This window comes from Mesoplodon densirostris, chromosome 1, assembly GCF_025265405.1.
Source record: "Mesoplodon densirostris isolate mMesDen1 chromosome 1, mMesDen1 primary haplotype, whole genome shotgun sequence".
Taxonomy (NCBI): domain Eukaryota; kingdom Metazoa; phylum Chordata; class Mammalia; order Artiodactyla; family Ziphiidae; genus Mesoplodon; species Mesoplodon densirostris.
In genome coordinates this window covers 27,835,023-27,853,179 of record NC_082661.1, presented here as the reverse complement: position 1 = coordinate 27,853,179, position 18,157 = coordinate 27,835,023, and the positions used below count along the sequence as shown (strand labels likewise).

General features: G+C 55.3%; 1 protein-coding gene across 3 annotated transcripts; it reads right to left on the bottom strand.

Moving 5' to 3' along the window:
* Positions 1-4,244: 4,244 nt before the first annotated feature.
* On the bottom strand, positions 4,245-17,680 carry LDB1 (LIM domain binding 1). 3 transcript variants are annotated; one of them, XM_060100429.1, is made up of 11 exons: positions 17,256-17,680; positions 9,197-9,299; positions 9,027-9,071; positions 8,843-8,918; positions 8,645-8,747; positions 8,299-8,471; positions 7,646-7,768; positions 7,328-7,411; positions 7,112-7,235; positions 6,759-6,907; positions 4,245-6,043 (listed from the first exon to the last, which is right to left on the bottom strand). In XM_060100429.1, exons 1-11 carry the CDS (start codon positions 17,278-17,280, stop codon positions 5,813-5,815), a joined length of 1,236 nt encoding a protein of 411 aa, XP_059956412.1. In that variant the 5' UTR covers positions 17,281-17,680; the 3' UTR covers positions 4,245-5,812. The 3 variants fall into 3 exon arrangements, with proteins under 3 accessions (XP_059956412.1, XP_059956420.1, XP_059956425.1); XM_060100437.1 differs by having other exon boundaries at positions 6,765-6,907; XM_060100442.1 differs by lacking the exon at positions 17,256-17,680 and adding an exon at positions 11,881-11,974.
* Positions 17,681-18,157: the final 477 nt, after the last annotated feature.

Genomic DNA, 18,157 nt, shown 5'->3' with positions numbered 1-18,157 from the left:
TTTATATAGCAGGTACTCAGTAAATGTTTGGACTTTTTTTTTTTGGCTGCGTGGCTTGTGGGATCTTAATTTCCCCGATCAGGGATAGAACCTGGACCCTTCACAGCGAAAGTGCCGAGTCCTAACCATTGGACTGCCAGGGAATTCCCAATAAATGTTTGAACTTTAATTCAAGTTAACCCTAGATCCTCTGCCATAGTAAACGCACTCAGACCTGGGCTTCAGAGGTGGGAACATGAGTTTGCAGAGATCACACCGAAATATAAAACCAAGAAAAATTCTGCACACATAAGATAGGAGAAAGGAATAAAAATGTTCATAGGAAAAAAAAATGTTCATAGGAAGGCTCTTCATGAGAGCAGAAACCATGATAGAAACAACCCAGATGTCCAGTGACAGGAGAATGAAGAACTGTGGTATAGTCACATAGTGGAATACTACACAGCCCTCAAAATGCATGAACTGCAGCAATATGAATCTTAGTAATATTAAGTAAAAATAATAAGCAGCCGAAAACTACATACAGCAGTATTCCTCTATGATAAGGTTAAAAAAACTAAAAAAAAAAAAAAAATTGGAAATACATAAAGCTAAAGCTAAGATAAACTTATAAAAAGGAAAAAAGAATGGTGGATACCTCGGGAGGAGGATGCATTTCAGTTATTGCCAAGGTCCTAGCTTTCATGTGCTAAGTTCTTATGACAGTACTATAATTAAATAAATGTGTCCTGTGCATAGGGCAATGAAAAGTGTGCCATGAAACAAGGGTATGATTAATCTAATTCTGTGCACCTGACATCCATTAAAGGCAAGGGAGAGAAATTATGCCTACTTCCTCCAGGTAGCCTTATTTGTTTGGGGGAGAGGGGGAAAAGTTTCTTCCTTCCCAACCCTCTCTGGGACTTTTCTCTAGGGACTGTCTCTGGGTTCTCCTCCTGGAGAGGTGAGCTGGTGGCACAGAGGTGGGGCAGCAGGGAGAGGAGTAATCCAGAGTTTAGCTACTTCAGGAAAAGGGTCCTGGAATTGGTGGAGTAGGAACCTAGAGGTGGGTCAGCTTCCATTACCATTCAGCTCCCCCCATTCCCTAGGCTAAGAACTACAGGGTGTGTAGTCTGTCATTCGTTTCCTGTTCTTCATTGAAGACCTCTGGATGGAGTGGAAAGAAGCCTAAGAGGTGGGTCCTGAGAGAATGGGACTGTGACCACATGGCAGAGTGTTGTAGGCACCCTGGGTACTGGAGAGCTGGGTCCAGTGGAGGCCAAAACCACCATCTTCAAAATTCAGTTTGGGGACTTCCCTGGTGATGCAGTGGTTAAGAATCCGCCTGCCAATGCAGGGGACACGGGTTCGAGCCCTGGTCCAGGAAGATCCCGCATGCCGCGGAGCAACTAAGCCCGTGCGCTACAACTACTGAGCCTGCACTCTAGCCCACGAGCCACAACTACTGAAGCAGGTGCGCCAAGAGCCCATGCTCCGCAACGAGAAGCCACCACAATGAGAAGCCCGCGCACCACAACCGAGAGTAGCCCCCGCTCACCGCAACTAGAGAAAGCCTGCACACAGCAACGAAGACCCAATGCAGCCAAAAATAAATAATTAAAAAAAAATTCCATTTGGAACTAGGGGGCCGCTGACTCACAACTTTTTACACATTCCCTCTTTTCAGCCTGGCCCAGAACACACCTGGGCCATCCTAAGCACCCCCTGCCCCTCACCTCCCAGTCTTCCCTGCCCTTTCTTTCTTCATCCTAACTATAGCTCCTAATCCTGTACTCTCACCTCTACTTCTACCAATCCCCAAAATGAGACCCTACTTTGTGAAAAAAGGGATTGGGGGGAAGCTCTGGGAGGGCAGCTTCAAACTTTCCACCTTAGGGGAAGGGGCTTAAGGTCAGACTGAACTGGGCTGGGCTGGCTGGGCTGGCCTCTTACCTTTAGGAAAGGGGTTAGAGGTCAGGCTGGACTGGGCTACTGGTATAAAAGGGGCTGGAGATTGTGCTAGACTAGACTAGCAGTCCTAAGAAAGGGGCTGGAGACCAGGCTGGATTGGACTGGGTTAGGAAACATGGGGAAGGAGCTGGGTTCAGGCTGAGCTGGGGGCCTGGGGTTCAAGGCCTGGACCTCTGCAGTGGGGCCCGGCTGGCATACACAGTTGGGCTGAAACAAGTTTTTCAGCATCATGCTGTGCCTGGGACTGGGCTCTCCCCTGCACCCGGAAACAGGACATGAAGGCTTTGAAGGGCTTACTTCCCCCACCCCAGCAATTCCTCCTGAACAAGGGCCTTCCCCAGAGGGGCCACTGGGGCAAACAGGGAGGAGCCAGATCTGGGGTTTCAGAGGAAGTCACTGGCCACCAGGTTTCCTGAGTTCAAAAAGTGGGTTCCCCGTCTCTCTGGCCCATTCCTTTCCCCCAAGCAGGGCAGAGTCCAGGCCTAGCAATCTACCTCTCCCCTGGACCCCCACCTCCCTTTCAGAAACATACACACACACACAATGTGAACCTGCAAATGCTGAAACCCAGTCACATGCCCGCCCTGGCAGCCCCATAACCCAACACAATCGTACTGCCAAGCCATGCATTCAACAACACATCCTCATTTATGTACTTTTCGCTGCCAACTCACACCCAGTGGTCATGCCTCCTCTGCCTTGTTCAGTACCGCATCCCTAGCACACAGAATTGGGGCTGGCACCTGGAGAGGGCTCAATGAATATTAGCTGAATGAATCCACCAAGACATACATCAGAAACAAATACATATACAAGCCCACATGCCTATTAATACATGTATACGTCCCTTATATACACATACCCTAGCCCTCTCTGAGGTCAGAAGTCACTACATACACAAGCTCACACTCAGGCAGAAAGATCAGATGTACACCTAGCGCCAGACACAAACACACTGCAGATGGGTGTTACCTAGGACTTCCAGGGCGCATTAGTGGTCACAGCTGGCTGGTAAATGTCCTTCAGTCAGATCAGGCCTGCAGAGGGGTGGGATATGTGTGTGTGTACAAATGCAGGCCTTGGAGTTCTGAGGTCCTGGACCAACGAGGAGCTGGGCTGGCAGCAGGGCAGGGCCGAGGTAACTGCATGGACTGGAAAGGGTGTGGGGTGGGCCATGCAGTCCTTTCCTCTGGTTTCTTCCTGCCAGCTTGGGAGGTGGGGGCAGAGGTGCAGGTCTATGAGGCCTTACTTGAGATCCAGAGACCTTAGTGAGGGAACAGTCTGAGGCCTCAGATTCCCCTGGGATGAAAATGAGGGAGACTTGGAATTCCCTGACACTTTCACTGCCGTGGCCCGGGTTCAATCCCTGGTCAGGGAACTAAGATCCTGGAACTAAGATCCTGAAAGATGCACGGCACAACCAAAAAAAAAAGAAAAAAAAAAAAATGAGAGAGACAGGGTAGGGGTTTTTGCAGGTGCTAATACCCCTCCCCAACCCACTGTAGTATCTCCCTATCTTGCCAATCTTCTATAATAGTGGGGAAGGAGAGGAATCAGGGAGAATAACTACCTGGAAAGGAGTCTGAAAAGTGCCCTATTCCTCCTACCATCTCTCTGTGGAGCTTCAGGCTGTCCCCTAGCAATAGTGCTTAAGCATCCTCCTCTCTCTGTGCCTCAGCCCAAAGTCAGCAAGGAGACAACCCCACTACTCTCCCGCTTCCGAACCCAGGGACCTAACACCAGAGGAGACTAGTTCAGATCTCAGCTGGGCTGGTAAGCTAGAGGCCAGGTAGGGGTAGGAATCTGACAAAAACAGGACTGAGCCTCCCAAGAATTCTAACCACCCAAAGCTCCTCCAATCCAAGCCCCCTCCTGGGCAAGGACCCCTTCCTCCACCCCTCCCCCAACAGCCTAATCCAGGTCTGTCTATCCCAGGAACCCAGCCTGCAGAGGACCACCACCTGTCTGGCAGCCCCATGACAGTTAGGGGTGAGGAACAATAGTCCTGGGAGGGGCTGGGAAGTCAACTTTTGAGGAATACAGGGCAGCCTGGGACACATCAAGACCATCACCAGAAGAGTGAGGGGAAATGTGAGATGGGAGTGAGGGGGAATTCACAAGCCCAATTCATGCCTGTTCCCCAATGACTGGTGTTAGGGACTGCAGGAAGGAGGGGAAAAAGACTGCCTTGGACTGAGTCATTATAGGCATCAATGACCAACCAAGACACTCTCAAACCAAAAAGTCTCTTTATTGATGGGTACCATACATGACTCAAATGGCCCAAAAAAAAAAAAAAAAAAAAAAAAAAAAAAGGCATTACAGCGGGCGGGGTGGGACATCCACCTTCCCTACCCCTTCCCTCAGCTCCTGACACAATATCCTTCCAAAAGTGGCAGCTGGAGTAGAGGAAACAGGATGTGAGGGACCCCAGAATCCAGAAGGAAGACTGGGGAGAGAGGTGGTGCTAACACTTCTGGAACTGGCCACAGAAGGCAGAGAAGCCACAGAGCTGCGTCCAGACACATGGGACCCTGCTCTCGGCCTCACCCTGGGCCTGGAGTCTCCACATGTCCAATTGTGAAACAGCTGAGGATCCTGGCTGCCTCCCCTGTCCTTCTATGAAGAAGGGGAGAGAGGAGATACTGGGAGATGAAGAGCCTTTACTTCAGCTGGAGGACAAAAGCCTATTGCTCCCTGGTGGGCTCAGAGCTGGGACACCCTCAGTGGCTTCTACCCCTCCTTGAAGGGCAGGGGAGGACTAGATATGCAGTCTGAGGGGTTGGGGAAAGAGAGTACTGGAGAGTGGATGAACCCCTCCTCCACCCATGCCTGCCCAACTGAGACAAAACAAAACACACAGTGACAAACAAGGCTGCTCCCTTCCCTCCACACTCCCTAAGGGAGGGAGCCTCCCCCTCCCCCCATCCAAGACAGCTGCTCTAGTGGAGGACTTGTAAAGAATATACACACCGTGGAGGGAGGGGGTTGGGGGCTGGGATAGAAGGAGTCACAAGCACTAGGAGGGCAGGCCAGAGTCCTAGAGGATGGGGAGACAGAGACAACAGCAGGGGGCTGTCACAGAAGTGAGGCCATCAATGGCGCCCTACCCTCATGGCATGCCTTCCGCAACTCCAGTCACCCCAGAGGAAAAGGGAAGAGAGATGGCAAAGTGTCTCCTTGGTCTGAAGCTCTCAAACTGTATAAAATGGTAATGCATACCGCCCTACCTCCACATGGGCCCTAAGCTCTCCATCTGCCAGGCATAGGGAGGTAGCTGGACCTTTAATAAGGGGAAATAGGGAACATGAGTGATTTTTTTTTAAACTTACATTTTTAATAATATTATTTTTAAAAAAACTTGGAGCTGGGATAGGTGGCAGAAGGGAGGAGCCCAGAGCTTTACCCCTCTACTACCAGCCACCTAAGGGGAGGGTTTGGAGGAGGGGCATTCAACCAAGCCCCATAACTTTTAAGTCCCTAAGGGCTGTGGGCACAGACAACCCCAGGCTTGAAGAGGGTGGAGTCAGGAGGATGGGGGAACCCAGAACCTGGGGTGAGGATGGAGGCAAATGCCCTGGGAGGTGGTCAGGACATTTCTCAGAGGTCCAGGGTCCACATAGGCATCCACATGAGTACCCCCTTCCCCCAAAAGGCTCTGCAGAGGCCAGCCCAAGCCCAGGGCCACTGGGGGGCAAATCTTGGCACCTGCCCCCAGTGAGTCCAGTTCCTCCCTGAAGCGGGTGGATGAGGCTGTCCATTTTAGATGCTCAGTCTCTTCATTCTGTCTTCTGCTCCCTGGGGCTTCGAGGGGTGGGGCAGACAGGCAGAGCGCTGGGTGGCGGAGGCCGTGGCAAGGCCTTTACTGGGAGGCCTGTGATGTGGGGTTCTCCGATTTGCTCTCTTGGCTGGACGGAGGCTTGCTGTTCCAGGGGCTGTTGGCGCCCAGGGCAGGGGAGTTGTTAAAGCTGTCCTCGTCGTCAATGCCGTTGGCCGCGTCAAACTGGGTGTTCTCCAGCCGGGTGATGAGCCTCTCGTCCTCGTCCCCGAACTCCCCGCCCATCAGGGTGGGCTCCCCCACCACCATCACATCCTGAGAGTGGCGGAGGTCCCCAAACATAATCGGGGCAGGGGCTCGCCCAGCCCAGGGCAGCAGATACCCCCAGAGCCCCAACACCCACCTGGGAAACTCAACCCCACCCCCACCCCCCACTTATACCCCAATTTAAAACCCCAACTCCTCTGATACCCTCCGCCCCTGGAATACTTCCCACTGAAGGGCTGCAAAGCATCACAGCCTTTAAGCTATATCCACTGGATTCTGGGAGAAGTCAGTCTACTCCTCTAGCTCCCTAGTCCATCTCCCCAAAATTTTAGGGGCTCCTGAACTTCTGTCCAATGTAAGAGAGAGGGAGCAGATCAAAAACACCGGAGGGGAAATGTACGTGCGTGTATGTATTCTAGATTTGCACACATTCAAGTCTGTGTGTCCCTCTGTCAGCGTGTGTGTCTCTCTGGTGGTCTGTGTGTCCCTAAGCTGTCCTTTATGTCCACACGTTCCCATGGCTGTCTCCGTCCCTTGATGTCGTACGTTGCTATATCTGAGTCTGTGTGATCACAATCATGCATGTGATGACAAGGACTGTCATCGGGGACAAGAGTCAGCCCACGATGGCAAAGTACACTGGGAAAAACTGTCTTTGTTTCTATGTCTGCTAGTGAGCTCAGGATGGGACAGGGTCAAGGATCAAGGGTCAGGGGCCAGCAGTGGGGCAGCCCAGAAGAGAGAAGAAAGCCGAGATGCTTACAGGTACCTGGCTGGAGAGGGCGAAGGTGCTGGCTGGGCTTTTCTTCTTGCTGTTGCTGTTGTTGGTGTTGCCGCCCCCCGAGCTCATGGTGCTGCCCCCTGACATCTTCCTTTTCCGCCGCTTGCTGGGCTGCTGCCGTGCAGGCTCCGCTGTGCCAGGGAAAGGAGACTCAGGTGGGGTAGCGCCCTGGGACCCTTATTCCCCATTCTGGCTCCTAAGGAGCCTGAGCCTACCCTGATCCCAATCTCGCAGACCCAGGAAAGAGGAAAGGGCTTTGTGAGGAGGCAGCGATACAGCCTTGGGGAAGCAGCATCAGATACTGGTAAGAGCAGGTGCAGGTGCAAGGCACTCACCAGGGGGTGCTACCATGCGCTGCCACTTCTGGAAGAGGCAGGTCTTGAGACAGTCACGGGGGCTGAGGCTGTAGGTCTTGTGGCGGGACATGAGCTCCTGCATGGGCTCGAGTATCACACAGAGCTGGGGGGAGACCAGTTAGTGGCTTGTCAGGGGACAGACATGGAGTGGAGACCAATTGGGATGGGGCAGAAATTGGGTGACCAGAGACTCACTCGGAGGTAGTTGAGAGTGGAATTGGACAGCCCACACCGGGTGATGTTTTTGGAGAGCTGATCCAACATCTGGGGGTCCTGGGCCTAGAGGAGGAGAAAGGTAAGAATACTAACACCTGGGTTGCATCTGCTCACCTGCCCTATCATCTTAGCCTCGTGACACCCGAGAGAAGAGAGGCTACTATATAAAAACCCATTTTTCAGATGGATAAACTTCAACCCTCTGTCTAGGGCCACTGGTGGGTAATGGCAGACCTCGTTCCACCCTTCCCGCTGCCTGCCCTCAGCCTTGTGGCTTAGGTCCTGTGCACAACTCACATGCATGGCAAGGATGCTGCGGGGGATGAGCTCTCGGTGCTGCCGGATGCTGAAGTGCCACGTCTTTATCCGCATCATGTCATCAAACATGAACTCCAGGTACAACCGGCCCTCCACACAAACCTGGAAACAAGCTTGTCACAAGTCTGCCCACCTCCCCACATACCCAAAAGTATACCGGTTCCCGTTTCCTCATGATTCTCCCACTGCATACACTCCTGCCACCTGAACAGAAATCTGGGTGCATAACTGACATGGACCATCTCCTCATATACCCGCCACACCGGCGCGCGCACGCACGCACGCACGCATGCACACACACACGCACGCACGCGCGCACACACACACACACACACACACAGTAGAAACGCTTAATAGATTCTTGTCCTCTCCTCTTGTAGCTAGTGATGCACTCGTCGGCCATAAGCTCCATGAGGACAGGCTCTTGTTCACTGGTGTCTCCCTGTGGCCCAGAAAACTGGCATGTACAAACTCAATACATGTCTGCTGAATACTGCAGCATGCCTGCGATCCCTGTGTATCTTGCCACTTCCCATTATGCCTCCCTGGGGAAAAGCCAAGTACATTTTTGGGAGTCAGAAGGGGAATCCAACCCAGGTACTTCAGTGCTCCACATCCAGCTGGGTGCTGACCTGGGTGAACATAGGTTTGCCATGTTGGGTCACCATGCTGCCCTGGTCACAGTCAAGGGAAACAAAGTTGCTGTGGAATGCCTCCTTGGGGTGCTTAAGTACATAGTAGAGCTCCGTAGCACCACCCTCAAAGATGCTGCGGAAGTAGCGTGGGATCAGGGTCCGGCCAATGGCTGCAGAGACGGGACAAACTCTTCAGAACAGAAGGATCTCAAAAGTGGTCAGGCAGATACCACCCCTGCCCAGACAGATCCACTGGGACAAATACCCACGCCCAGATCTTAGAAGGACACAGGAGATGTACGCTCTTACAGCAGCACTGGCAGGACCCCCAGAGGTCACTCACTGTATCTCTTTGGTCCATCCTCCAGGCAGAAAGTGATGGTTAACATGGCATCATCCTCAAAGAACTCAGTTGTGAAAGCATCCCACCAGAGATTGTCACACTCCTAAGAAGCACAGGGAGGCGTGTGTGTGTCAGAAGACATGCCACAGGGGTGCCCAGATGGTCCTCTCCCTCCAAGCTCCTTTCCCCTGGCTATACCTCTGTCCAGTTTTGAAGCCGTTTGTTAAGCTCGAATATCCTGTAGTCAGTTTGGTTGCCATATGGTGTGTGCCTCCTGGGGGAAGTGAAGAAGGGAGATCAGTAGGAGCAGAGCCTCCCCCCACCACCCCCGCCTTCACCCCTGTAATGGAAAGCACCAACCTCCCCACTGGGCTCCACTTACCCAATCCCAGGCTCCAGGTAGGTAGGCGGGTACATGGGAGTTGGGCTGTGTAAGGGAAGAGGCTATGAGAATGGGGGTGGAAGACAGGAATTATTGGGGGGTGTCACTCCCTCCCCTTTTCAGGCAGGATGCCATCTGGGGAAGGAACAGGAAGTGGACAAGAAACTCACCCCACATCCCGATCTAGCATGGTGCCGGGATGGAAGGGGGGGAAGGCGTTGCCGTTCGGGGGCTCCTTGGGTGAGTACAGCTTGAATGACTTTGAGGAACAACCTAGAAGGGAAAGAAAGAAGGGGTCTCCTGAGTCCCTCTTGGCAGTGCTCCTGGAAGTCTGCTAGACTGTATGCACAGGGACTGGTCTTCTGGAGCCCCCGAGGGCACTAGGGGAGGGAGACTACCCTAGGGAGCACCTATCCCAGCTTCTAAATCTGGCTCCAATCTTGTTTTATTAAGAAACTAGAAGTTCTCAGCCCTAATACCCAAGACCCCATTTCTTCATGTGGCTGAGCCCTGGATGACAGAATTGAACCTGGGAAGAAATGTCAATACCATAGGATAAATAAACATCTAAACATTAGAATCTAAAATTTTGATAAACTCCCTTTTCATCTACATCATTTTGTTTAATCATTATCACAACCTTGTGAGGTAGCAAGGTCGAGTGTAACAATTCCCATTTTATAACTGAAGCAACTACAAGTTCAAAGGGACTTACCGAGATCGTACAGCTACTAACTGGCAGAGTTAGGACTTGAGCCTACTCTTCCGATTCCCATATCCTATAGTATTTCTACCCCTCTATTGCCCTCTGGAGACCAGGTTGGGGGAGGGTAAAGGGGGATTTTGCCAACTCCCTGCTCCTTCTCCACCCCCAGGGTCTCAGGAGGGCAGGGGATAGAAAGATAAAGGGGGGGGGGGAGTGCCTGCTGGGCGCCGCCCACCAGATAACCAGTTGGGCCTTCTGCCTCTCCCACCAACGGCCACTCCCTTATCAGCCCAGCCCCCCCCGACACACACCCACCATGGGTCTAGTATTGTCTCCAAACCAGAAACCCAAAGCCTCAACCCCGTTTCTCTCCTTGGACTTGCAGTGGGGGAGGGAGGTAGACGGGCCTCCAATGGATCCCACTCTAGTTACAAATAGAAAGTAAGAAGCCCCAGGGAATGAGCCTAGGTTTCAGGGGCTCAGTCTAGGAGGCAAGTGGTAACTAGACAGGGTCTCTGCTTGTGTGTATCTGGGCATGTGCTCATGTGTCCCCTCTTCACCTCACCAGAAGCACACACAGTTCTACTCCTGCTCTACTATTACCTGACCGGAAGAAATGCTACATTCATAGCTAGGTAAGAGCCAGGTACCCCCGCAATGCCACTTTTCCCCTCCCCACCAGACAGGAGGAGAACATGAAGCAGAGTCCTCGTCACAGCTGCTTCCTCATGTCCCCCAAACTTGATTGCATTTGGAAGGGTGGCTGTATCGGCTGTATCTGAGCCCCATCTCCAATTTAGATACAAAATCTATTTTGTTCCTTGGGAGGAAGAGACAAAGGAAGACCCTGTACCAACATGTACCATTTAATTCTCTCCCCTGGGTCCCCTCCTCACAATATGGGCCAAAGGAGGGTCCCAGAGAGGCCTACCCTCCACCGTCCCCGAAGACTCAGTGCCAAGACTCAGAGCCTGTGTGTACCTGCACACGCGTGTGCCTCATCCTGCCTAGCAGGCTTGCACCCTCAGCTCGCCCCAACATGTCTACCAAGGGCTGGAACCCAGCAGCCCCAGGCAGGATCAGGGTGCCTGCAACAGGCCCTTGCCCCACGCATGAGCTCTCACAGGCCACATCCACATGCTCCCAGCACGACATTCACAGCCTTCACATGCCAGTCAGGACTGAATGAGGAGCATGTGTCCTCAGGAAAGAGACAGTCCCACCCAACCCCAAGTCCCCCCCACTCCACAGACAGGTGGACAAGGCCATGTAGGAAGTCAAAGCTCACACTAGCAACCAGAAGCCAGGCCTGGGCAATGCACCCAGTAGTCTAGATTATTAGACCTGGCCCTCATCCCCTACCTAGGCCCTCCTTTCCCCAAAAGCATTACTGCCCCTGCCCCTCAGTTTCAGGGCCACTTGAAATGTATCAGCTCAAGACCCTAAAGAGAAGGGAGGCAAGACACCAGGGTTCCTCTCTAACTCTGAAAAAAGTTTCAGAGCTTCAATTTCTCACTCGAGAAATGACAGGCATTGCCTGGGGCTAGGTAACAGTACTGAGGAGCTAAAGCCCAAAGCTTTGGGGCCTCTATTTACACGACCAATGAATGGACACAAATAAACTCAGCATCTCTCCAGAGCCATAGCAACTCCCAGTAGCCCCAGCACAAGGGCTGGGGAGTGAGAAGAGAAGGGGAGGGAACATCACCCCAGACCATCTGTCCCTGCTGCTGCCTGTCCCCAGCAGCAGGGGTAGAGGGAGCAACGTGGGGGTGGGGGGGTGAGGGGATGGATGTGTCATCCAGTCTTGGAGTCAGGCAGAGTCCCCGTCTCCCACCTCTAGCAACCTGGGAGCCCTTAGGAAGGGGGAGGAGAGAGGAAGAGCCCAGAACTAGTAAAGTTTTCTCAGAATGGAAGCTGCATCCTGTGGCCTAGGGGGGCACCTCCAGCCGGGCATTTCCATGGTAACCAGCCCGGCCCGAGGGCAGGCCCCCTCCCTTTGGGGGCTGACCAGAGGTCAGCAGGCCCAAGAGCCCTCTCCTCTATGAGCTGGGTCACCTCTCTCACAGCCAGCATACCAGGCCCGGGCCAGATGGAGGACCTTCCACCCACCCCCAACAGGCTTGCAGGGTGCCCAGACTTACTTACCTGGGAGAACTGAGGGGGCCAGGAGAGGTGCGGGGAGCGGTTGCGAGCCCACAGGGGCCCTGGCAGGGGTGAGGCCTGAGGGGGGGCCAACTTCAGCCGCTCATGTCCCGAGTGGGACAGGCAGGCCTGGCTGGGAGTTCCACTCCGCGGGCTGCACAAAGACTCGCACGCACGGCCTCGGCCCGCCCCACGGCGGCCACAGCCCCGGGGGAAAGTTACAATGGCCACTGGGCTGGGGACCCGGGGCCAGGGGGCCGGCCTGGGGGGCGGGGGGCCGCGGGGAGTCCGGAGCCTTCTTTGTTTGCAAGGTTTCCCTCAACAATGGCTGCTCCGCTCTTTCCTCTCCTCCTCCTCCTCCTCCTCCTCCTCTGCTCTCCCCGCCGCCGCCTCTGCCTCTGCCTCCAAGCAGCCCGCCCGCCCTCCCCAGGCCGGCAGGCCCCTCCGCCGGGGCACCAGCAGAGGCAGGGCCCGGCACTCACACTCACTCACACTCGCACACGCACAGACACACGCAGCGCCCGCCGGCTCCCTTCCTTTTCTCCCTTTCTCTCCCTCCCTCCCTCCCCGCTGGCTCTCTCAGAGCCTCTCTCAGAATGAGGCCCCAGGGCGGGCGGAGGGTGGAGCTGCCCCCACCGGCCCCGCCCCCTCCCTGCGAGGAAAGAGGAAGAGGGAGAGAGGGGAGGGAGGGAGCTTGAGAGAGGGAGGCAGGCAGGGAGGACTGCTGAGAAAAACAAAAGAGAGACAGAGACTGGGAGAGACAGGGGACAGGCTGGAGACAGGGAGACAGAAGAGACTGGGTCTGGAGAGACCGGGATGGAGGGGAGGGCTGTGGGAGCCAGGAACTGGAATGCCGCTCCCAAGCCCCAAGCGGGGTGCTCACGCGTGAGCTGGGGAGCCTAAGCCACAGGCAGGGATGGAGGAGGGCACTCTTCCTCTCTGGAGACTCCCAGTATCTTCTAACGGCCTCCCAAACATCCCCCAAATCTCTCTTCCTCTCCCTAGTGATCTCTCGGGTTGAAGGCTGGCCTGGGCAGCCACCCTTGGCTGGTGAAATCCCAGAGCAGCTGGGGGGAGGCTCCGGGGGTTATTTTTGACAGAGACACACTCAGACTTCAGCCTGTAAACACTGATTGGAAGGAGGGGGACACTCCAGGTTCCCTGCCCCCAACCCAGCTTAGTTCTAAATGCTGACTGCCTTTGCAGGAAGCCCCCTTCCCCCCACCCACCATCACCACCACCACCGCCACCGGAGGCACGTGGGTGCAAGGGAAAGGGGCTCTGTTAGAGCTCAGGAAGGCAAACTTGCCCATCTGAGGGTCCCCAGAAGGGGTCTAGTCTGCTGCTGAATCCTCCCCCAAATCCTAGGAAAAAACGGTATATGGTTACCAGGGTAGGAACCTGTTCTCCAATGCAAGGGGGGAAGCCCAAGAGAGGGGGTTTTTCTAAAACTTGGATAGTGGTCCAGGCCCTACTACCTGGACAGAAACACACACACACACACACACACACACACACTCACGTGGGAAGTGGGGGGCAGTAAGGACTTCCTCCTTCTTTGCAATTTGAGTCTCAGCTTTCTATTCCCGCCCCCCCAACCAGATTCACACACAGCCCCACAACAGGATGGCATACACACCAGCTGACTGTGCAATAATAATACTATTGCATCTGGCTCTGTGAACATCCTCCACACACAATTAACACAGCTCACTCTCACACAAATCTGTACCTGATACACACTTCAACCTGTGATATACCTCAAACCCCAAATAAACCCAAACCGAAGACACACACACATACACAGTGGGACCCGTGATGCACATGCCCCAAGCCCCAACACACACCCCCAAACTGCATTATACCTCCTGAACCTTTGACAGACTGCTACACACATACCCTGACCATTTGTTACCCAGGGACTAACCCCACCCCCTCTGAAATCTGCACACCATTCTCCATCATGGCCTGGCCATATGATACACCCTGGCTTTCATAAACCTATCGAAATCTACACTACTCAGCCAGAATGCCTATCATCATACTGCCTACCACCAGGACTTGAGATACTTGTTCTGAATCCCAAATTTACAGCCCAACTCTGGGATAACTACATTCCTCCCCCACTGACAGGACAATTCCTGTCATTTGTTTTGTGCCTTTAAACTTTCCAAAGCACATTCACAGGCAGTACCTTGAGAGATCCTAATAGCATCCAGGGCCTATTATCCTAACTTGCACAGATTACAGTGAGACAGGAGGGCCTGAGGCTGGAACCCTGATTCTAACCCCACTCACACAAGCCCAGCCCTGGGGCACTGCAGCCATTCCTACTGCCTGCCCCCTCCAAGGAATGGTCACTCCAGGCCCCAAATGACTATCTACTCGGGGAGGGGAGATGGTTGTGTGCTCTGGCTTCAGCATCCAGTTCAGAACTCAGAACCCCCACCCAGTCTGTCTCCTCAAATTTCAGGGAGAAGGGCCCCTAAATACCAAGATGTATCCAGACCCTGGCATATCATTCAAAACGGGCCCTCTCCTAGTTCCCCTTCTCCAGCAAGTCTGCTCCTCTCTCAGTTCAGACTTAATTCTCTCACTTGCACAGGGGCAGATGAGGTCCAACTAAAGAGAGCAACTCAGAGTTAGAAGGCTCTAAAATTGGTGGGAGGTGGGGTGGGGAGAAAGCAGGGAGCAGCAAAGACTGAAAAAGGTGATGAGGGAGGGAAGAGCAAGAGCACCCTTCCTGGAGGTGGGAATTCTGAAGGGGAGCAGCCCGCCCCAGCCCACAGGCTAAGGTACCAGCACTGCCCCCTGCCCGGGCCCCTGGGGCTCCCTGACCCAGGCCTCCAGTGTGCCTGCCCCCCTTCCTTTGTCTGTGCCCGGCCTCCCGTTGGCCTGGCGCTCTGCCATCCTCCTCTCCTGGCTCCCAGCCGCCACCACCGCTGCCTCCTCCCCTCCCCCTACTCCTCTCTACCTTAACCCTTCTGAGCCACATGCTGCCCCAGACAGGCCCTGGCCCCCTCAGCAACCTGCCCTGCCCAGGATGATGTCCCTTAGCAGAGGTTCTCCCTGCTCCTGACCAAAGCCCCAGAAGCTACTACACACCCCAGGAGCACTATGGGGGCTAGATGTGTGCATGTGTGTGTATCTTGTAGTGTTTCCTTCTGCATGTGCATGTGTGTGGGTCTGCGTGTGCTCCGGCTTCCCTCAGTCACATGTGTGGGGCATGTGCTGTCTCTGCCGGGCTGGGGGAGGAGGAGCCGGGAGACAGCAGAGCACAAAGGAGAGACTCAGGCAGGCAGGCAGGCAGGCAGGCAGGCAGCAGGCAGGCAGCCTGCCAGGGCGCCTGGGCCCCCACCCCAGGGCTGCTCAGGTTGCGGGGGGTGGTCTTTAGGCCTGGACTGGACATGCTGCCACGGGGTCCCTGTGTTCAGCCATGTGCTCACACACACCCATGCAAGCCTGGTGCCCTCCCTTACCCCAAATCCTACCATTTCTCACCCCCAGGCCACTCTCATGCCCCTCCTCAAGTGGTTCTCCTTGAAGACTAACCTCCATCCATCCTCTGTGGCATCAATCCATAAGACTTCCTCACATTCAGGAAAAAGATTCCCCACTCTCGGCCATCTTAGGCCCCCTCTCCCCCAACCAGATCACCAGACACACAAAAGGAACATACCTTTTAGGGCACTGCCTTAAGTTGTCCCCCGTCATACATACAGGTCCTCTTCTGTACCCATGCTGCTCCCAGAAAGACTGAGAGGGAAACTTTCTCCCTTCTCCTCCAGGACCAGGCACCCTACCTCAACTTCAAGATCAACCTCCCATCTACCTCCAGCCTGACAACCCTTCCATACTCACCTCCTGCTCACTATTTGTAGGCACTAATAATCATATTTAAGACTCAGCCCTTTAGCTATGCTTATGTACGGTGATGGAGGATCAAGGCCATGGGATGGACTCAGAGAATGGATGGATCTGAACAGGGTACTCAGCATGAGGCAATTGTAAAGAAAATACACAAACACACACACCAAGCTGGTAGGAGGAGGAATGATGGGGCCAGGCAGGATTCCAGCTTGGCAGGCTCTTCCCTCTCCTCCTCTCCCCGACCCTCTGCAGCAGGAGCCAGGGGTTCCCACACCTGGATATTCCAGGATTCTTAAGCTCTACTAGCCCTCCCTCTGGGCCCCATGCCCCTTAAACGTCAGCCTCAGCAGGCACTTTAAGTGTGTGCCCAGCCCAGCAGAGCTTTGGCCTGGGTCACATGATTTTCAAGGAAGCTTCCGCACTGGCAGCTTCCCTTGGGATGTGTGTTGGGGGGAGGGGGTTTCCAGTTGTGGGGTACGGGCCTCCCAGAGAAGAGGGCATTTGGGGGGGCAAAGGATCCAAACCAGGCTAGATTCAGGAATACCTGACTTTCCAAAGAAAGCTAACTCCTGCCTGGCACAGGAGGGGGTCCTGCAGATAATTCAAGAACCCAGAGTCCTGGGGATGGATATAAACCGTGTTCTGAGGCCCTCTGAAGACCACCTCTCCAGTCACATGGCCCCTCTCCTTCTTCCTGGCAGCAGGAAAGAACTCAGACCCAGGTCTTCCTCCTCCCTAGGAAAGAACTCAGACCCAGGCTGTCACTGGCAAGAGCTGATGTGTTTTGGGGGAGGCAGGGATCTGAACCTAAGTCCTCTCATTGGGGTCAAGCATCGCTCCCCTCAATTCAACTCTCACAAGTCACTCTTATTTCCTAGCTTGCCTGGGGCTGCCACATTCCCCCTCCCACTAGGGCGAAGATGCCAGACCCAAGGGCCCAATTATCTGCCCCCGACACCCCAGGAGGACCTCGTGTCCCTCAGGAGGGCCAACCTTCCCTGGCAACAGGCAGGATAATTTGGAGGGGGGCAAGATGGCCCCCAATCAATCCCTCCCCCACAAACAGGGTCCTCAGAAACAGCCTGGAGGGAGGTGTCACAGAATAGGTAAGAGGGAATAGGCAGCAGGGAAGGGGGGGCAACCCAAACCAGCCAATCACAACTGTATGATGACCTGAAGGGGGGGGTCAAAAGTCCAGACTCACTTCTGATTGGCTAACACCCTGGAATTCTGGGAATTTCAGCCCCCCCAAAACCCCTCCCTAAGTAGCCTCCCCCACCAAAACACACACACAAGCTAACCCCAGCGCCCCTTACCCGTGCCTCTGGGCCACTGTGCATTTACACAGTTGGGCAAAACCTTCCCCCGACTGAGGCCCCACACACCTCTCAAGCCTCCGACCACAGCCATGCCATCGACGCCCCCCACACAAGTTCTCACCAAACAAGGGGTGAAGGATCGGCAGGGAGGGTTCGGGGAGGGGCCGGGCGGCCGCGCGCCCCACTCACCAGGGCAGGCACAGCCCACTGACATCTTCACATCGCCCGCCGCTGGGGGCCCAGCCAAGTCACGGTGCCCGCCCCGCGCGGGGACAGGCCGGGCATGAGCCGCCGCCGCCGCCCGCGGCCCCCGCTGTCCTCGCCGCCGGCCCGGCCCGGCCTCGGCCCGGTGTGGGCGGCCCTTGGCTGCAGTGAGGGGCCTGTCAGGCGTGGAGCAGACAGGAAGGAAGCCAGGCAGGAAGGCGAGCTGTCTCTGCGTGTGTGCTCGCGGTGTGCGTCCCCGGAGTGTGTGTCTGTGTGTGCGCGTGTGCGTGTGCGTGTCTGTGCGCTCCCGCCGCCCTCCCCGCCGCCAACGCCGCCGCTGCCGCTCGCCCCCTCTAGCTCTCGCGCTTCCTCTCGCTCTCGCTCTCCCTCCCGTAGGCGCCCGCTCACCAGCCCTAGTCGGGCTGGGCCGGGCCGGGCTTTATTAATATGCTAATTGCCTGCTAGTGGGCGGGGAGAGCAGTGTCAAAGTGACCCGGGCGAGGGCGCAGCGGGCGGCGACTTGCGTGCGCCGCGCGGCGGCGGGCGGCGTGGGGCAGGCAGCGCTCCGGGTTCGGCGTGCTTGTGACGCAGCTTTTAAAAAAGGAGACCGAGGCAGAGACCCGGGAGAGGGCGGGAGAGGGCGGGCGAGGGGAAGGGAGGGGAAGCGAAGCCTCACGCTGGGTGTCCGTCCTCCGGGCGCCGCTGGGTTGGGAGCTTAGAGGAGCCGAAGCGGGAGCCGGGACTGGGGGAGGCGGGGCCAGGGTGGGCTTTGAGATGTAGCTCTCTCTCCATCCCCGGCCGCGCTCTGGGAGGGAAACGCGACTGCCGACCCCCCGCTCATGCTCTCTTCTGAAACCCCATTCTTAATCTGGAGGCCCCTGGTTATG